The 14,053-nt window shown below is 40.7% G+C and overlaps 1 protein-coding gene across 3 annotated transcripts in view; it reads right to left on the bottom strand.

Moving 5' to 3' along the window:
- thoc1 (THO complex 1) overlaps window positions 1-12,726 on the bottom strand; it is a 72,914-nt gene extending 60,188 nt beyond the window's left edge. For all 3 annotated transcript variants that reach the window (XM_059979862.1, XM_059979851.1, XM_059979872.1), the window contains exons 1-4: window positions 12,626-12,726; window positions 8,755-8,828; window positions 6,776-6,836; window positions 5,143-5,209 (exon numbers count right to left, since the gene is read on the bottom strand). In XM_059979862.1, the coding sequence (XP_059835845.1) occupies window positions 5,143-5,209; window positions 6,776-6,836; window positions 8,755-8,828; window positions 12,626-12,673 (250 nt within the window). In that variant the 5' untranslated portion in view covers window positions 12,674-12,726. The remainder of the gene's footprint in view (window positions 1-5,142; window positions 5,210-6,775; window positions 6,837-8,754; window positions 8,829-12,625) is intronic.
- Between the last annotated feature and the right edge of the window lie 1,327 nt (window positions 12,727-14,053).

Below are 14,053 nucleotides of genomic sequence, written 5' to 3' on the forward strand. Positions count from 1 at the left end.
TGTGGTTTTTGAGGAGGATACAAAGAATATCATGGACAAAACGAATATCTAATGAGGATGTCATGAACAGAACAAGCAAAAAAGAGAAATAATTTATGAGATCATGAAAAGGCAACGTAACTTCATTGGACATGTGATTAGGAAAGTGGAGTTAGATTGCACAGTAATTATGGGAAAGATTGAAGGGAAGAAAGTGAGAGGAAGGCAAAGACAAATGATGATGGAGACAGCAGTCAGAGAACTGGAAATGAATACCAATAAATTGATCCACTTGACCCGAAACAGGAGTGTGTGGGTCATGGCAGTCAAAGCTCAAACTGGGCATGGCACCTGATGATGATGATGACTCTGCCTCCTCCCTTACCTCTTCCCTCCTTTCTCCCATGGTCCCCTCCTAACAAATTCCTTCTTCTGCAGCCCTTTGCCTTTTCCACCTATCACCTCCCAGCTTCTTTCTTCATGCCTCCCCTCCCCCACCCTCCTGGCTTCACCTATTTAGCTTGTACTTTTTCCCCTCTCCCCCACCTTCTTATTCTGCCATCTCCCTCTTCCTTTCCAGTCCCGAGGAAGGGTCTCAGTTCAAAACATCAATTGTCTATTGATTTCTATGGATGCTGCCTAACCTGCTGAGGTAAAGGAGAGGGTAAATTTGAGTCTCATAAAAAGCATTAAGGTGTACAAGTTCACAAGTCTTGATAGAATATACCCAATATTATCGAGAGAGACAAGAGATGAGATTGTTGGGGTCTTGACCAATATCTTTATGTCTTCTCTTAGCCACAGGCAAGGTCACAAAGGAATGGTAAGGAACTAATGTTGTTCCATTAATCAACAAGTGAACCAGGATTGATTTTAGAAACTATAGACTGGCAAGTCTCATGTCAGTGGTTGGGAAAATACTGGAGAGAATTCCTTGAAATAGGATTTATGAGCATTTGGAAAACCATGGCCTAATTAGTAAGAGACAGCATGGCTTTGTGTCTTTGTGACAGCAAGTCGTGACTTACTAAATTGATTGACATTTTTGATGAGGTGTCAAGGGTGATTTAACAAGGTAGAGCTGGCAATGTTGTTTACTTGGATTTTAAGCAAGGTGTCTGTCAAGATCCCTCATAGGAGGCCCGTCAATAAGATTAAGATGTATGGGATCCATCATGAATTGGCCATTTGGATTCAAAATTGTTTGCGCATGAAAGACAGAGGATAGTGGTCCAAGGCATTAATTCCAGCTGCAGCTCTGTGATTAGGGGTTTTCTGTAAGGATCTGTTTTAGAACCGCTAATGTTTGTGATGTACATAAAAGACCTGGATGAAAATGTAGATGGGTGGATTAGCAAAGAATACAGCAGGATTTACGTCAGTTGCAGATATGGATGGAGAAATAGCAGATGGATTTTAACTGGACAAACATGAAGTGTTCACCTTGGTAGGTCAAATGTAAGTAAACAGAACACTGTTAAGGAGAGTACTCTGAAAGTGGCAACATAGATTGGTAAGGTGGTTAAAAAGGCAAATGGTAACATAACTTATTGACTAGAACTCAATGCCTCATGTTGTAACTTTATAAAACTCTCTTTAGGCCACATCTGGAATATTGCATACAGTTCTGGTTGCCCCATTATAGGAAGGATGTTGAGGCTTAGGAGAGGGTGCAAAGAGGTTTACCAGGATGCCGCCTGGATTAGAAGGCAGGTTACACCAAGAGGTTGGACAAATAAAGACTGCTTTCTCTAGAGTGGTGGAGATTGAGGGGAGGTCTGATAGAGGTTTACAGGATTATGAGAGGCAAACAGAGTAGGCAGACAATTTTTGCACAGAGTTGAAATATCACATACCAGAGGGCATGCATTTAAAGTGAGAGGGGGCAAGTTCAAAGGAGATGCAAGGAACAATGTGTTTTTTTTTTAAAAGCACAAAGCATGGTGGATGCCTCGAATGTGCTGCCTGGGGTGGTGGGAGAAGCAAGTACATTAGGGATTTTTAAGAGACATTTAGATACATATGAATGTGACAGAAATGAAGGATATGGACATTGTGTAGGTAGAACAGATTAGTTTAGTTGGCTACTTGATTACTAATTTAATTGATTCAGCACAACATTGTGGGCCAAAAGGTCCATGTGCTGAATTGCTCCATGTACCACACTCCTACTGCTTACTGTGCAAGTCCTTAATGGCCCAGAGGGGAGGGAAAGGAAGAAAGCAGCAATAATAGGATACTCTATAGTTAGAGCGTCAGACAGGCAATTCTGTGAAAGGCAAGAAAGAAACAGAGATGCTAGTTTGCCTCCCAGGTGCCAGGGTCCGGAATGTTTCTGATCATGTCCACGATATCCTTAAGTGGGAAGGTGAACAGCCAGAGCTCATGGTACATATTGGTACCAATGACATAGGTAGGAAAAGGGAGGAGGTCCTGAAAACAGACTACAGGGAATTAAGGGAGTTAAGAAGGAAGTTGAGAAGCAGAACCTCAAAGGTAGTAATCTCAGGATTACTGTCTGTGCCACGCGACAGTGAGTAAAGGAATAGAGTGAAGTGGAGGATGAATGCATGGCTGAAGGATTGGAGCAAGGGGCAGAGAATCAGATTTCTGAATCATTGGGACCTCTTTTGGGGCAGGCATGACCTGTACAAAAAGGACAGGTTGCATTTGAATCTGACGGGGACCAATATCCTGGCTGGGAGGTTTGCGAAGGCTATTGGGGAGAGCTTAAACAAGAATTGCTGGGGAGTGGGAACTGAAGAGATGGAGAAAGGGGTTGTTGGTTCACAAATAGAGAAAGCTTGGAGACAGTGCAAGAGAGAGGGCAGGCAGGTGATATGAGAAAGGATGCGCTCAGACCGATGGTTCGAGATAAGTCTATTTTAATGCAAGAAGCATCATGATCAAAGTGGATGAGCTTAGAGCGTGTATCAGTACCTGGAGCTGTGACGTTGTGGCCATTACAGAAACTTGGATGGCTCAGGGGCAGGAATGGCTGAGAGTACCTGGCTTTAGATGTTTCAAAAAGCACAGGGAAAGAGACAAAAGAGGTGGGGGCGTAGCACTGCTGATCAGAGAGTGTCACAGCTGCAGAAAAGGAGGAAGTCATGGAGGGATTGTATACCAAGTCTCGTTGGGTGGAACTTAGAAACAGGAAGGGGTCAATAACTCTACTATTGGGTTGTTTTCAAAACACCCAGTAACAGGAACATCAAGGAGCAGATAGGGAGAGAGATTCTGGAAAGGTGTAATAATAACAGGGTTGTCTTTGTGGGAGATTTTAATTTCCCAAATATGGATTGGCATCTCCTAGAGCAAGAGATTCAGATGGGATGGAGTTTGTTAGGTGTGCTCAGGAAGGTTTCCTGACACAATATGTAGATCAGCCTACAAAAGGAGAGGCTGAACTTGATCTGGTATTGGGAAATGAACCTGGTCAGGTGTCAGGTCTCTCAGGAGAGCATTTTGGAGATAGTAATCACAATTCTCTCTTCCTTACCATAGCATTGAAGAGGGATAGGAACGTACTCGTTAAGAAAGCGTTTATTTGGAGTAAGGGGAAATGTGAAGCTATCAGGCAGGAACTTGGAAGCATAAATTGAGAACAGATATTCTCAGGGAAATGTACGGCAGAGATGTGGCAAATGTTCAGGGGATATTTGGGTAACATTCTGCTTAGGTACATTCCCATGAGACAGGGAAAGGAACCATACTGTACAAAGACTATTGAAAATTATTTATGTTACTACATGCAAGGTTTATTGAAAAAGTAAGGAGGCCTGAGATCCAAGGGGAGCTTGCTTTGTGGAACCAGAATTGACTTAATCACAGAAGGAAAAGAGTGGTTGTAGATGGGTCACATTCTGCATGGAGGTTGGTGATCAGTGGTGTGTCTCAGGGATCTGTTCTGGGACCCCTTCTCTTTGTGATTTTTATAAATGACCTGGATAAGGAAGCGGAGAGATGGGTTCGTAAATTTGCTGATGACACAAAGGTTGTAGGTGTTGTGGTTAGTGTGGTCAGAGGTTACAGTGGAACATTGATAGGATGCAAAACTAGGCTGAGAAGTGGCAGATGGAGTTCAACCCAGATAAGTGTGAGGTGGTTCATTTTGGTAGGTCAAATATGATGATAGAATATAGTGTTAATGGCAAGACTCTTGGCAGAGTGGAGGATCAGAGGGATCTTGGGGTCAGAGTCCTTAGGACACTCAAAGCTACTGTGCAGGTTGACTGTGTGGTTAAGAAGGCATACTGTGCATTGGCCTTCATCAACTGTGGTATTGAGTTTAAGAGCTGAAGAGTAATGTTGCAGCTATATAGGACCCTGATCAGCACCACTTGGAGTACTGGTCTCCTCACTACTGGAAGGATGTGGAAACTATAGAAATGGTACAGAGGAGATTTACAAGGATGTTGCCTGGATTGGGGAGCATGCCTTATGGGAATAGGTTGAGTGAACTCAGCTTTTTCTCCCTGGTGTGGCGTAGGATGAGTGGTGACCTAATAGAGGTATATAAGATGATGAGGGGCATTGATCACGTGGATAGTCAGAGGCTGTTTTCCAGGGCTGAAAAGGCTAACACTAGAGGGCACAGTTCTAAAATGCTTGGAAGTAGGTACAGAGGAAATGTCAGGGTAAGTTTTTTTTAAAAAACACAAAGAGTGGCATGTGCATGGAATGGGCTGCCGGCAATGGTGGTGGAGGCAGATATGATAGGGTCTTTTAAAAGGCTCTTGGATAGGTACATGGATCTTAGAAACATAGAGGGCAATTTCTACAGTTAGTACATGTTCGGCACAGCATTGTGGGCCGAAGGGCCTGGATTGTGCTGTAGGTTTTCTATGTTTCTAAAACTGTTTAATTTAAAAAACACCAAAAGTATGATGAGCTCTGAAAATCTAATTATGTTCAAAGTAGCAACATCTCCAGAATTAAATTAAATTTGAACAATTAGAGCTAGCTCCATAATTATTCCACCTAATTACCTGAAGTGTTAAAGGTATACTTAATTATCAGCTGATTATTGAAGGAAAATATTCGTAATACCATCCACTATACAACCTAACATATTTTGGCCTATAATCAAAAATAGTTAACAAACACTACAAAGCTAGACAACATTGCTCATTCTAAATGTCATCTTGAATATACACTTACCTTCAATGACTCCATTAATGCTCAGAGAGATAATAGACAAGAAATCTTCACATTCACCTTGGTCTAACTAAAAAGAGAAAATAACTTTCAAAAACAGTTGTAAAAAAGTCTGAGTGCTGCACAATCATTTGTTTTTAAAGGTTTGATAATTCTCATCAACTGTACCTGAGAAATCAAATTCACAAAAACACTTTATCCCTAGTAATCAGGCCTAAATTTCCTCAAGCTGATTAAAATCTTGCCAAATATCCTGCAAGACTTAGTCCAGCAGAATTTCAAGAAATCAATTTAATAAATAAATATAATTAATGACAAAAAGGGGAGAGGTTACATAGAAAAAGGGCAAAGTGCCACAAGATAAATTGATGAATTTTCTGCGGAAAACCTCCTATCACTGTATTTTAATTAAAAAGACAGATATTTGCCCATGACAAAAGAAATTCACCGAAAAAAAAAATTTGCTAAATTTGATATAATCTGGAATGTTTAACCCTCCATGGGTTGCCTCTAGGTGCTCCAGTTTCTTCCCACATGCCAAAGACATACAGATGTGTTAATAGGTTATTGGTGTAATTGGGCAGCACAGGATGATTGGGTTGAAAGGGCCTGTTACTGTCTGTATCTCTAAATAAATAAATGATTCAAATAATTTATTTGAATAGACTGTGGCTAGTAGTCAAGCACCCAAGTGAGAAGCGATAAAGTAATTATAAATCATGGACACAGTATCAGATTTCCCTACAACTAAACAGAGTTCAATGAAGTGATAATAATAATGGAACTTATAATTGTTAGAAATGTTCATCATCAGAAACTTATTACTGAAAACTTAACCATCATTTACAAACAGTTCTAAATAAAGATCTATATGAGATATTGATCTGGTAATGAAACAAAAACTCTAAAATGAGACACATTGAATACACTTCTTTTCATTATTTTGTAAATGTTAAACCTTAATACACATCCACATTTCCATTTGAACCACCTCAAATCACAATATTAAATATCTGGATACAAACTTAGTAGATATAATGGAATAATGATACCAGTTCTAGTATTCATAAAGAGATTAAGTTTCATTTTTCTTCCACCCCTTCCCAATTTTTTTTTTTATTACTGTGTTGTGTATTTAAGCTTGTCCAGCCTCAACAGATTTGGGACCACTAAATAACTTATTATTCAGTCACCATCCTTCTAGGTTTTATGTAGTTAAATACTGATACACAGTGAGGAATACAACAGTACTGGTAAAGTTAGCAAGCTTCCTAACTCCTCCATGGATCTAGGTTCGATCCTACTCTCTGTGTGGAGTTTACATATTCTACCCAGGTCTAAAGGGGTTTCTATAGGGTACTCCAGTTTCCTTTGATATCCTATGATATACTGAAGGGTACATTGGCTAGTGCAAATATCCTTCGAGTAGATAAGTACCAAAATGGAGTCTGCATAGCTTCCTGTCTTGTGATATACAAGTAATGCAAGTTGTTATAATTACACATGCACGCATACCATGTTCATTCAACATAAATTATCGATTTAGATTGTTCAGCCTGATACATGGTATTACCTAGCCAATGCATATAATAATGGCTCAAGTTGCTAAAAATTTGCAAATTTAACAGCCACTTACAATTTTTTCTTCTAGTATACCTCTGAATGCCTGATCCAGTGTTGTTTTCTTTTCTGTTTCACTACAAATAGAAACATAATTCTGGATAGGTCATTTCAAACAATCAAGGAAAAGCCACAGATACATCAGAATTTAAGTTGATGACCTAAATATAAAAACTTTTCTTTATTACTCCTGCATTATAGAGGGGGTGTTGATCTAGAATAGTGGTCAACAACCCTTCAATCTCAATCAACTGGTCGATCTTTGAGACTTTCCCAGTAGATCCCGAAAAAAAAATAAAAACACAAATACTGTTGAGAGATTGTTTCCAGGTTGCGGGGTTTTAGTTCCGTTCTTTCTGCCCAGTGCGCATGCATGTAGCTCCCCCGCACTACACAGTGTACTTCAGTGGTCCCCAACCACCGGGCCAGGAGGAAACAATATGAGTCAGCTGCACCTTTCCTCACTCCCTGTCACGGCCACTGTTGAACCTGAACCCACGTGAGGTCATCAGTCGCCTAAACGCAGAGATACCCTCGCGCCCGGGATCACTGGTTGGCCTCAGGCAGCCGACAGGAAGCACCTTTGCTACTGGCCTGGAGCGCTGCCTCTAAACCCGTTTAGCACACCAAATGTTTGTGGGGAACCCGGTGCTAAAATATTCACAGACGACCTAATTCAGGCTCAGCGTTTCATCAGAGCAGTTACCTCGCTGCGAGCTACTGAAACAAACTTCTGCCGGCCGATAGATCTTACGGGGGGGGGGGGGCCTGCTCCATTACACTCCTCGCTCACTTCAGACTGCAACCGCTGCCCCCCCCCCCCCCCCCCGGTACGGGGACCACCAGACCTGACCTTGTCCTTTCACCCGACCCACGACCAACCGCACCTGGCCAAGGCGTCTGGCGGTGGACGGGCGGGAGGTTGTCCAAGGCAATGAAGCCCTCAAAACTGCTTTGGTACCTTGAGTCCAAGTACCCAGCACTTAAAGACATACGCATTGAGTTGTGTGAGCAGCGCGGGACAGAAGCTAAGTGCTGAGAGCAGCAAAATTGCGGAATAGACTGGACATAAGGAACCTGCTTCGACTATCACTGTATTCCTGTCATGTTTAACACCCCCCCCCCCCACCCCGTTGGCCGGTCTGCAAGAATATTGTCAATATTAAACCAGTCCACAGTGCATAAAAGGGTGGGTACCCCTGGTGTTCATACATTATTTCTACTTCTGGGTTGAGGGGTTTTACTTCCGGTCTTTCTCCCCTGGTACGCATGCATGTAACTAATTGCTCTGGGGTCGATCTTGCCTTGAACTAAGGCCGAGGTAGGGGATCTTGGGCTTAAAAGGGTTGGTGACCACTAATCTAGAAAATGGCCTGTAACACCATTTTCCTTAACATATAGGCATGTCATATGTGCACAGATTAATTCAGATTCAGTTTATTGTCATTTAGAAACCACAAATGCAATGCAGTTAAAAAATGAGACAACGTTCCTCTAGAATGATATCACAAAAGCATATGACAAAACAAACTACACCAGAAAATCCACATAACGTTTGGCAATCCCCAATCCAGAGTCTAGAGAGGCTGCTGCGTATTTATATCGCGCTACCGTCTTAGCGCGTTCCCTAGAAAGGAGCTCCAAATCCACCAGACAAATAAAACCAAAAACTAAAGCTACAAGACCTGCACAAAACCACATAGTTACAACAGTGCAAGCAATAGCATAATTAAAAGAAAAAACAGACCACAGGCACAGTAAAAATAGTCCAAAGATGTTAGAGGACTGTAAGTTCAAAAGAAATCACCACACAGTTTCCACAAGATTAAGAAACACTAGTTAAAAAGGGCAAATTTACTTACTTCACATCCCCGCATAAATTCCATGAGAGCAAACTTTATTCTGCTTCTCACATTGAGTTGTGATTTGTGAATTATTTAAGAGTAAATTTTTGCTGCTCACATGGTAAAAGTGCAAAGGGTCACATCTACTCACCCTCCACTCAACTGGCTGAAGATTAGAATTAATGGTTTTATATTTTTGCTCTTCAAGGCTTCTTTTGCACAAATCTAATCAAACAAAAGTAAACTTCAGTTAATAATTCTCCCAAATATGCTCTCACAAGCATAGTTTTCAATGTTGTCTTAATAACTGCTTCAATCTTCAAAAAAATTGTGGTTGTATTTACAAAGAAACATATCTTTTTATTGTGCGTTTCCACATACCTGAAATTGGCTCTGGTTTTCTGCATGTTTAGGACTGATTCATTAACTCCAATTAAAATGAAGCAAACATGCAAACACTTGCGACAAACTTACCAATTGTGCAAATACGTGATTTAAGATCAAATTTATGTGGAATATAGAAAACAATCATTTAAATAAAAGAATAAAGAACCAGGAAAAACAATTCCTTCAACTATTGAGTAGTAAATATTCAATTAAAGGGGAAAAAATTCTGTCCACCTTCTTCACTGCATCTTTCACTCAGGATGATCAATGACCTGGATGAATCAACTAGCAAACTGAAGAGTCAACACTTTCACAATTTAAACCATGACAAACACCAAAGGGTACAAAGCATGAAAATGTACATATCGAATGAAATCACACTGAGCACAAAAAAAAAGGGTAGCACTCCAAGCGAATTGAAATAAAGCACTGCAGTTTTGGAGGCTCATTCATTCAGATAAGAGGTTTGATAATAGCATGCGTCCTCAGGTTGAACTGTCTGCACAGACAAGTCCTCAATATGACTGCATTTGTTATTCATGAATTAACTTAGCTTCACACATGAAGTGAACTTTCATTTCAGTGCCTTGAGTGGATAACAAATATAGGAGAGCAAGTCAGTTATGAAAGATAGTAGAAAAACTGAACATCATCTGGTTTATTTTCTGCTTATCAACTATCTCCACTTATTCTCTGTGAACTTTCTTCCCTCCAGCAAGATTTGTGCATCTCTGATCGAGCCTAAAGTTTCATGCAATAATTTTTCTACTGACATTCTACAGTTTCAATCCAATTTGATATTTGTTTTCACATTTCTACCGATTACAAGAGGGATGTACAATACCACCTTGAACAAGTCTGGTCATTCATCTTGGAGGACTCTGTTGTGTACATCCAGCTGCTACGCACATTTTTAATGTAAAATTTTATTACCTCATTTTCGGGCCACAGTCAAGTCGGACTGTCAACATCTCCTCCACGGTCTCCATCAGTCCGTACGGATGCACCACAAGGCTTAGCCTCCTGCTCTACTCACATTACAATTATGCCTGTGTGCCAAAGCACAACTCTAGTGCCATATTCAGGTTTGCTGACGACACCACTGTTGAAGGCCGAATCAAAGATACAGGCAAATCAGCATATAGGAGGGAGATTGAAAATCTGGCTGAGTGGTGCCATACCAATAACCTCTTAAACAATGTCAGCAAGACCTAGGAGTTGATTATTGATTCAGGAGGAAATCAGAGGTCCATGATCCAGTGCTCATCAGAGGTGTTGAGAGTCAGCAACTTTAAATTCTTCAGTATTATTTCAGAGAACTGTCCTGGACCCATCCCGCAAGTGCAGTTACAAAGAAAGAACGGCAGTACTCTACTTCTTTAGGCGTCTCCAAACGTTCAGCATAACGTCCAAAACTCTGACAAAACTTCCAATGACGTGTGGTGGAAAGGATACTGATCGGCTACATCAAAGGCTGATATGGAAACGCCAATGTCTTTGAATGGAAACGCCTACAAAAAGTAGTGAATATGGCCCAGTCCATCACAGGTAAAGTCCTGCCCACCTTTGAGCACATCTACACAAAGCCTTGCTGCAGGATTGCAACATCCATCATCAGGGTCCCCTACCACCCAGGGCATGCTCTCTTCTTGCTGCTGCCATCTGGAAGAAGGTGCAGGAGCTTCAGGACTCGTTATTACCCCTCAACCATTAGGCTCTTGCACCAAAGGGGATAACTTTACTCAATTTCACTTAATTATTGAGATATTCCCGCAACCAATGGACTCACTTTCAAGGAATCTTGATCTCATGTTCTCAATATTTATTTCTTATTTATTTTTTTTTCTTTTTGTCTTTTGTACACAGGTTGAACTCCCAAGTTGGTGTGGTCTCTCATTGATTCTATTATGAATTTATTGAGTCGGCCCAAAAAAATGAATCTCAGGGTCATATACGATGACACATATGTACTTTGATAATAAATTTACTTTGAATTTTGAAAATCTAACTCAAATGGATAGCAGTTACAGTCAATGTCAGGGGTCTAAGTTACAGAAAGCTACCTGGAAATTATAGCATTGAAACAGGATCGACACAGTGGATGAAGAGGTCAGTGTTAATATTCAAACTCCATACATCCCTTTTCAATCCATCATGCCAGCCTTCCAGCATTTACCTTCTCATAGATTAATTTATTTTCCTTTGAAGATTTCTAACCTATTTTCTGCAAATAAGCATTCCGTGTTACAAAGTTCCTCGCTTTAATGAGTACTTTGGTTTGCTTTTATCCTCTGCTACATTTTAACTGTTAGGTAGCTAAAGCATCTGGTTGCAGATACTCCCCATCCTGTCCATCCAACAATCCTTCACAAGACTAAGTATGTTGCCCTTTCTAAAATAAGTTGGTCAATCATTACTCACTAATATATTCTCCAAATTCTAGTTCTGTCCATGTAAATCTTTGTTTTAATAAGGAATCTAGTTTTGCTTTGAATGAACAGATCTGAACAGTGATTTGTGCTAGTTCTGAATTCCATACCGGTAATAAAGAACATATTCCAAGGACAATAATATTTTTTTTCCTTAGCTGATCTACCATTCAAATTTCAATGATGATCTGCTTACTTCATTTCCCAGACACTTTTCAGCTGTTGACTCTACTCAACTGAATGCTGCTACCCAAGTATCTGTCTGAACCTTTCTAAATGCAGGCTTGCACTTTGCTCCAAGTGGAGGATACTACATATCTCATAGATTTCAAAAAGCTATTTGATGGGATTCTCTTCTTTCCTACAAATTATCTGCTAGATATTGGCTACTCGCTAGAAAACTCTTAAATAAATAGCTAAGCAACATGCACAAAATTCTGGAGGACTCAGCAAATCAGGCAGTATGTATGGAGAGAAATAAACAGTTGGTGTTTCAAGCTGAGATTCTTTATTAAGACTGTTCATTATTGTGTGTTTATGTCCCATAGATGCTGCCTGATTTGCTGAGCTCCTCGTCAAGATTTCTAACATTTGCAGAATCTCGTGTCTCCAAATAATCGTCTGCTTTAACACTGCAAACCACTGCAAGATTAACAGTGCTTCGAAAGATCTGAAACCTCACTTAAAAATTAGTTAAACCCATTCTAACCATCGATAAACGTTTAAAAAAACTTCATAATTTTTCAGCGTAATACTAAGGAAGAATTGCAGGCACCGAAACAACCTTTGTGTGAATAGGGGTTTAAAACTATATATCGTCTCAAGTTCACATAGCAGCTAATTATAATTTATTAATGAATGTGAGCTTTGCTCGTCATCTACCTGATATTCACTCGTCAACCTATAACCCAGCGTTCAACAAAGGGTCTCGCCTCTAACCCCACTGCCCCTTAAAAAAAAGTACAACGAAACTATCTAATCAATAAACACGGATCTGACCGGGTCTCGTTACAATTCTTTTTTTTAAACTTCATCGTTGTCACAATGTAAGAGTTATTGAAATTACTGCCGCGTCAGATGCCTGCAGTCGGGATGACAACTTCCATCACAGGCCGAGAAATCCCCTTTATCTCCAACGTTCCCCGATCCCAATCCCTTCACCGTTCAGCAGCAGCAATAAACAAGACAACAATATTGACTTCTTACACTAAACTTCTGTCGCGCCTCGTTAAACTGGAACAGGCTGGGAGACATTTTAACCGGAAGCACCCGCGATGCTGGCTGGGAAATCGGATGTCGCTGCAAGAGCGCCCCTCGCGGGGCTGGAGTTTTGTCCTCAGCGTCAAGCAAACCCTTCCCAGCGGCTCGGGCAACTTCACTTTATATTATGATGCTCAACACGAAGCAATTTCCAGCCTAGCGGATGAGATAGACTTACGTACAGAACCCAATGTAGGACTTCAGGCCTGCACGTTAGAGTTGGAAACATGGGACAAATACCATCCTAAACCAGTGCACAAGATTAAAAGGTTCTTGCACAATGTAAAAAACACAGGAGAGTAATTGATGAGCATGTTCAATTTCCCTGGATTGGTGAATTTGTAACAACTCTGGAAAAGACTGACACCATTCAGCTGCTGGCCATCTTCTAGCCAAAACATCCCTACCAGAATTGCGTTCAACCAAGACACAATGCAAGAAATCATCATCTTCCAAACTTTTAAGCTTCTGAAAAGAGAAGTAAGGCACGCAGATGCTGGAATCTGGAGCAGATAATAAACTACTTGAAGAACTGAGTGGGTTAAGCAGCATCTTACAAGAGGTCTGCATTTAAGAAGGGGAGTAGAGACAAACGAGGAGAACATTAGCCTGTGAGCCTTACATCACTGGTAGCGTCAGATTCTTATAAAACACTACAGCACAGGATTGGCCCAATTATTTCATACCAAACTATTAATCTACCTAGTCCCATCAACCTGCACCTGGACCATAGCCCTCCATACACTTTGCATCCATGTACCCATCCAAATTTCACTTAATTGTTGAAATCTAACCCACATCCACCACTTCTACTTACAGATCATTCCACACTCTCACCTCCCTATAAATGAAGAAGTTCCCTCTCAGGTTCCCCTAAACATTTCACCTTTCACCCTTAACCCTTGAACTCTAGTTCCAGTCTCACCCAAGCTCAGTACCCAAGCTCTCTACCCTTCATAATTTTCTATACCATTTTACAAAACGGTCCTCATTCTCCTACGCTCGAAGGAATAAAGTCCTAACCTATTCAACTTTTAACCAATAACTCGGGTCCTCAAGTCCTGGCAAGATCCTTAACAATCTTCTCTGCACTCTTTCAATTTCACTGATAGCCTGCTTGTAGGTAAGTGACCAAATTAGGTACACCATATTAGGCCTCACCAATATCTAATACAACTTCAACAAAACATCCCAATTCCTGTAGTCAATATTTTGATTTAAGAAGGCCAATGTGTCAAAAGCTCTCTTTACAACCCTATCTACCAATGACACCATTCTCAATTTATTATGGGCCCATATTCCTTCTTTTCTACCACACTCCTCAGTGCCCTATCATTCACTGTGTAAGACCTACCCTGGTTGATGCTACCGAAG

Source organism: Hypanus sabinus, chromosome 1 (assembly GCF_030144855.1).
Source record: "Hypanus sabinus isolate sHypSab1 chromosome 1, sHypSab1.hap1, whole genome shotgun sequence".
In the NCBI taxonomy this organism is placed as follows: domain Eukaryota; kingdom Metazoa; phylum Chordata; class Chondrichthyes; order Myliobatiformes; family Dasyatidae; genus Hypanus; species Hypanus sabinus.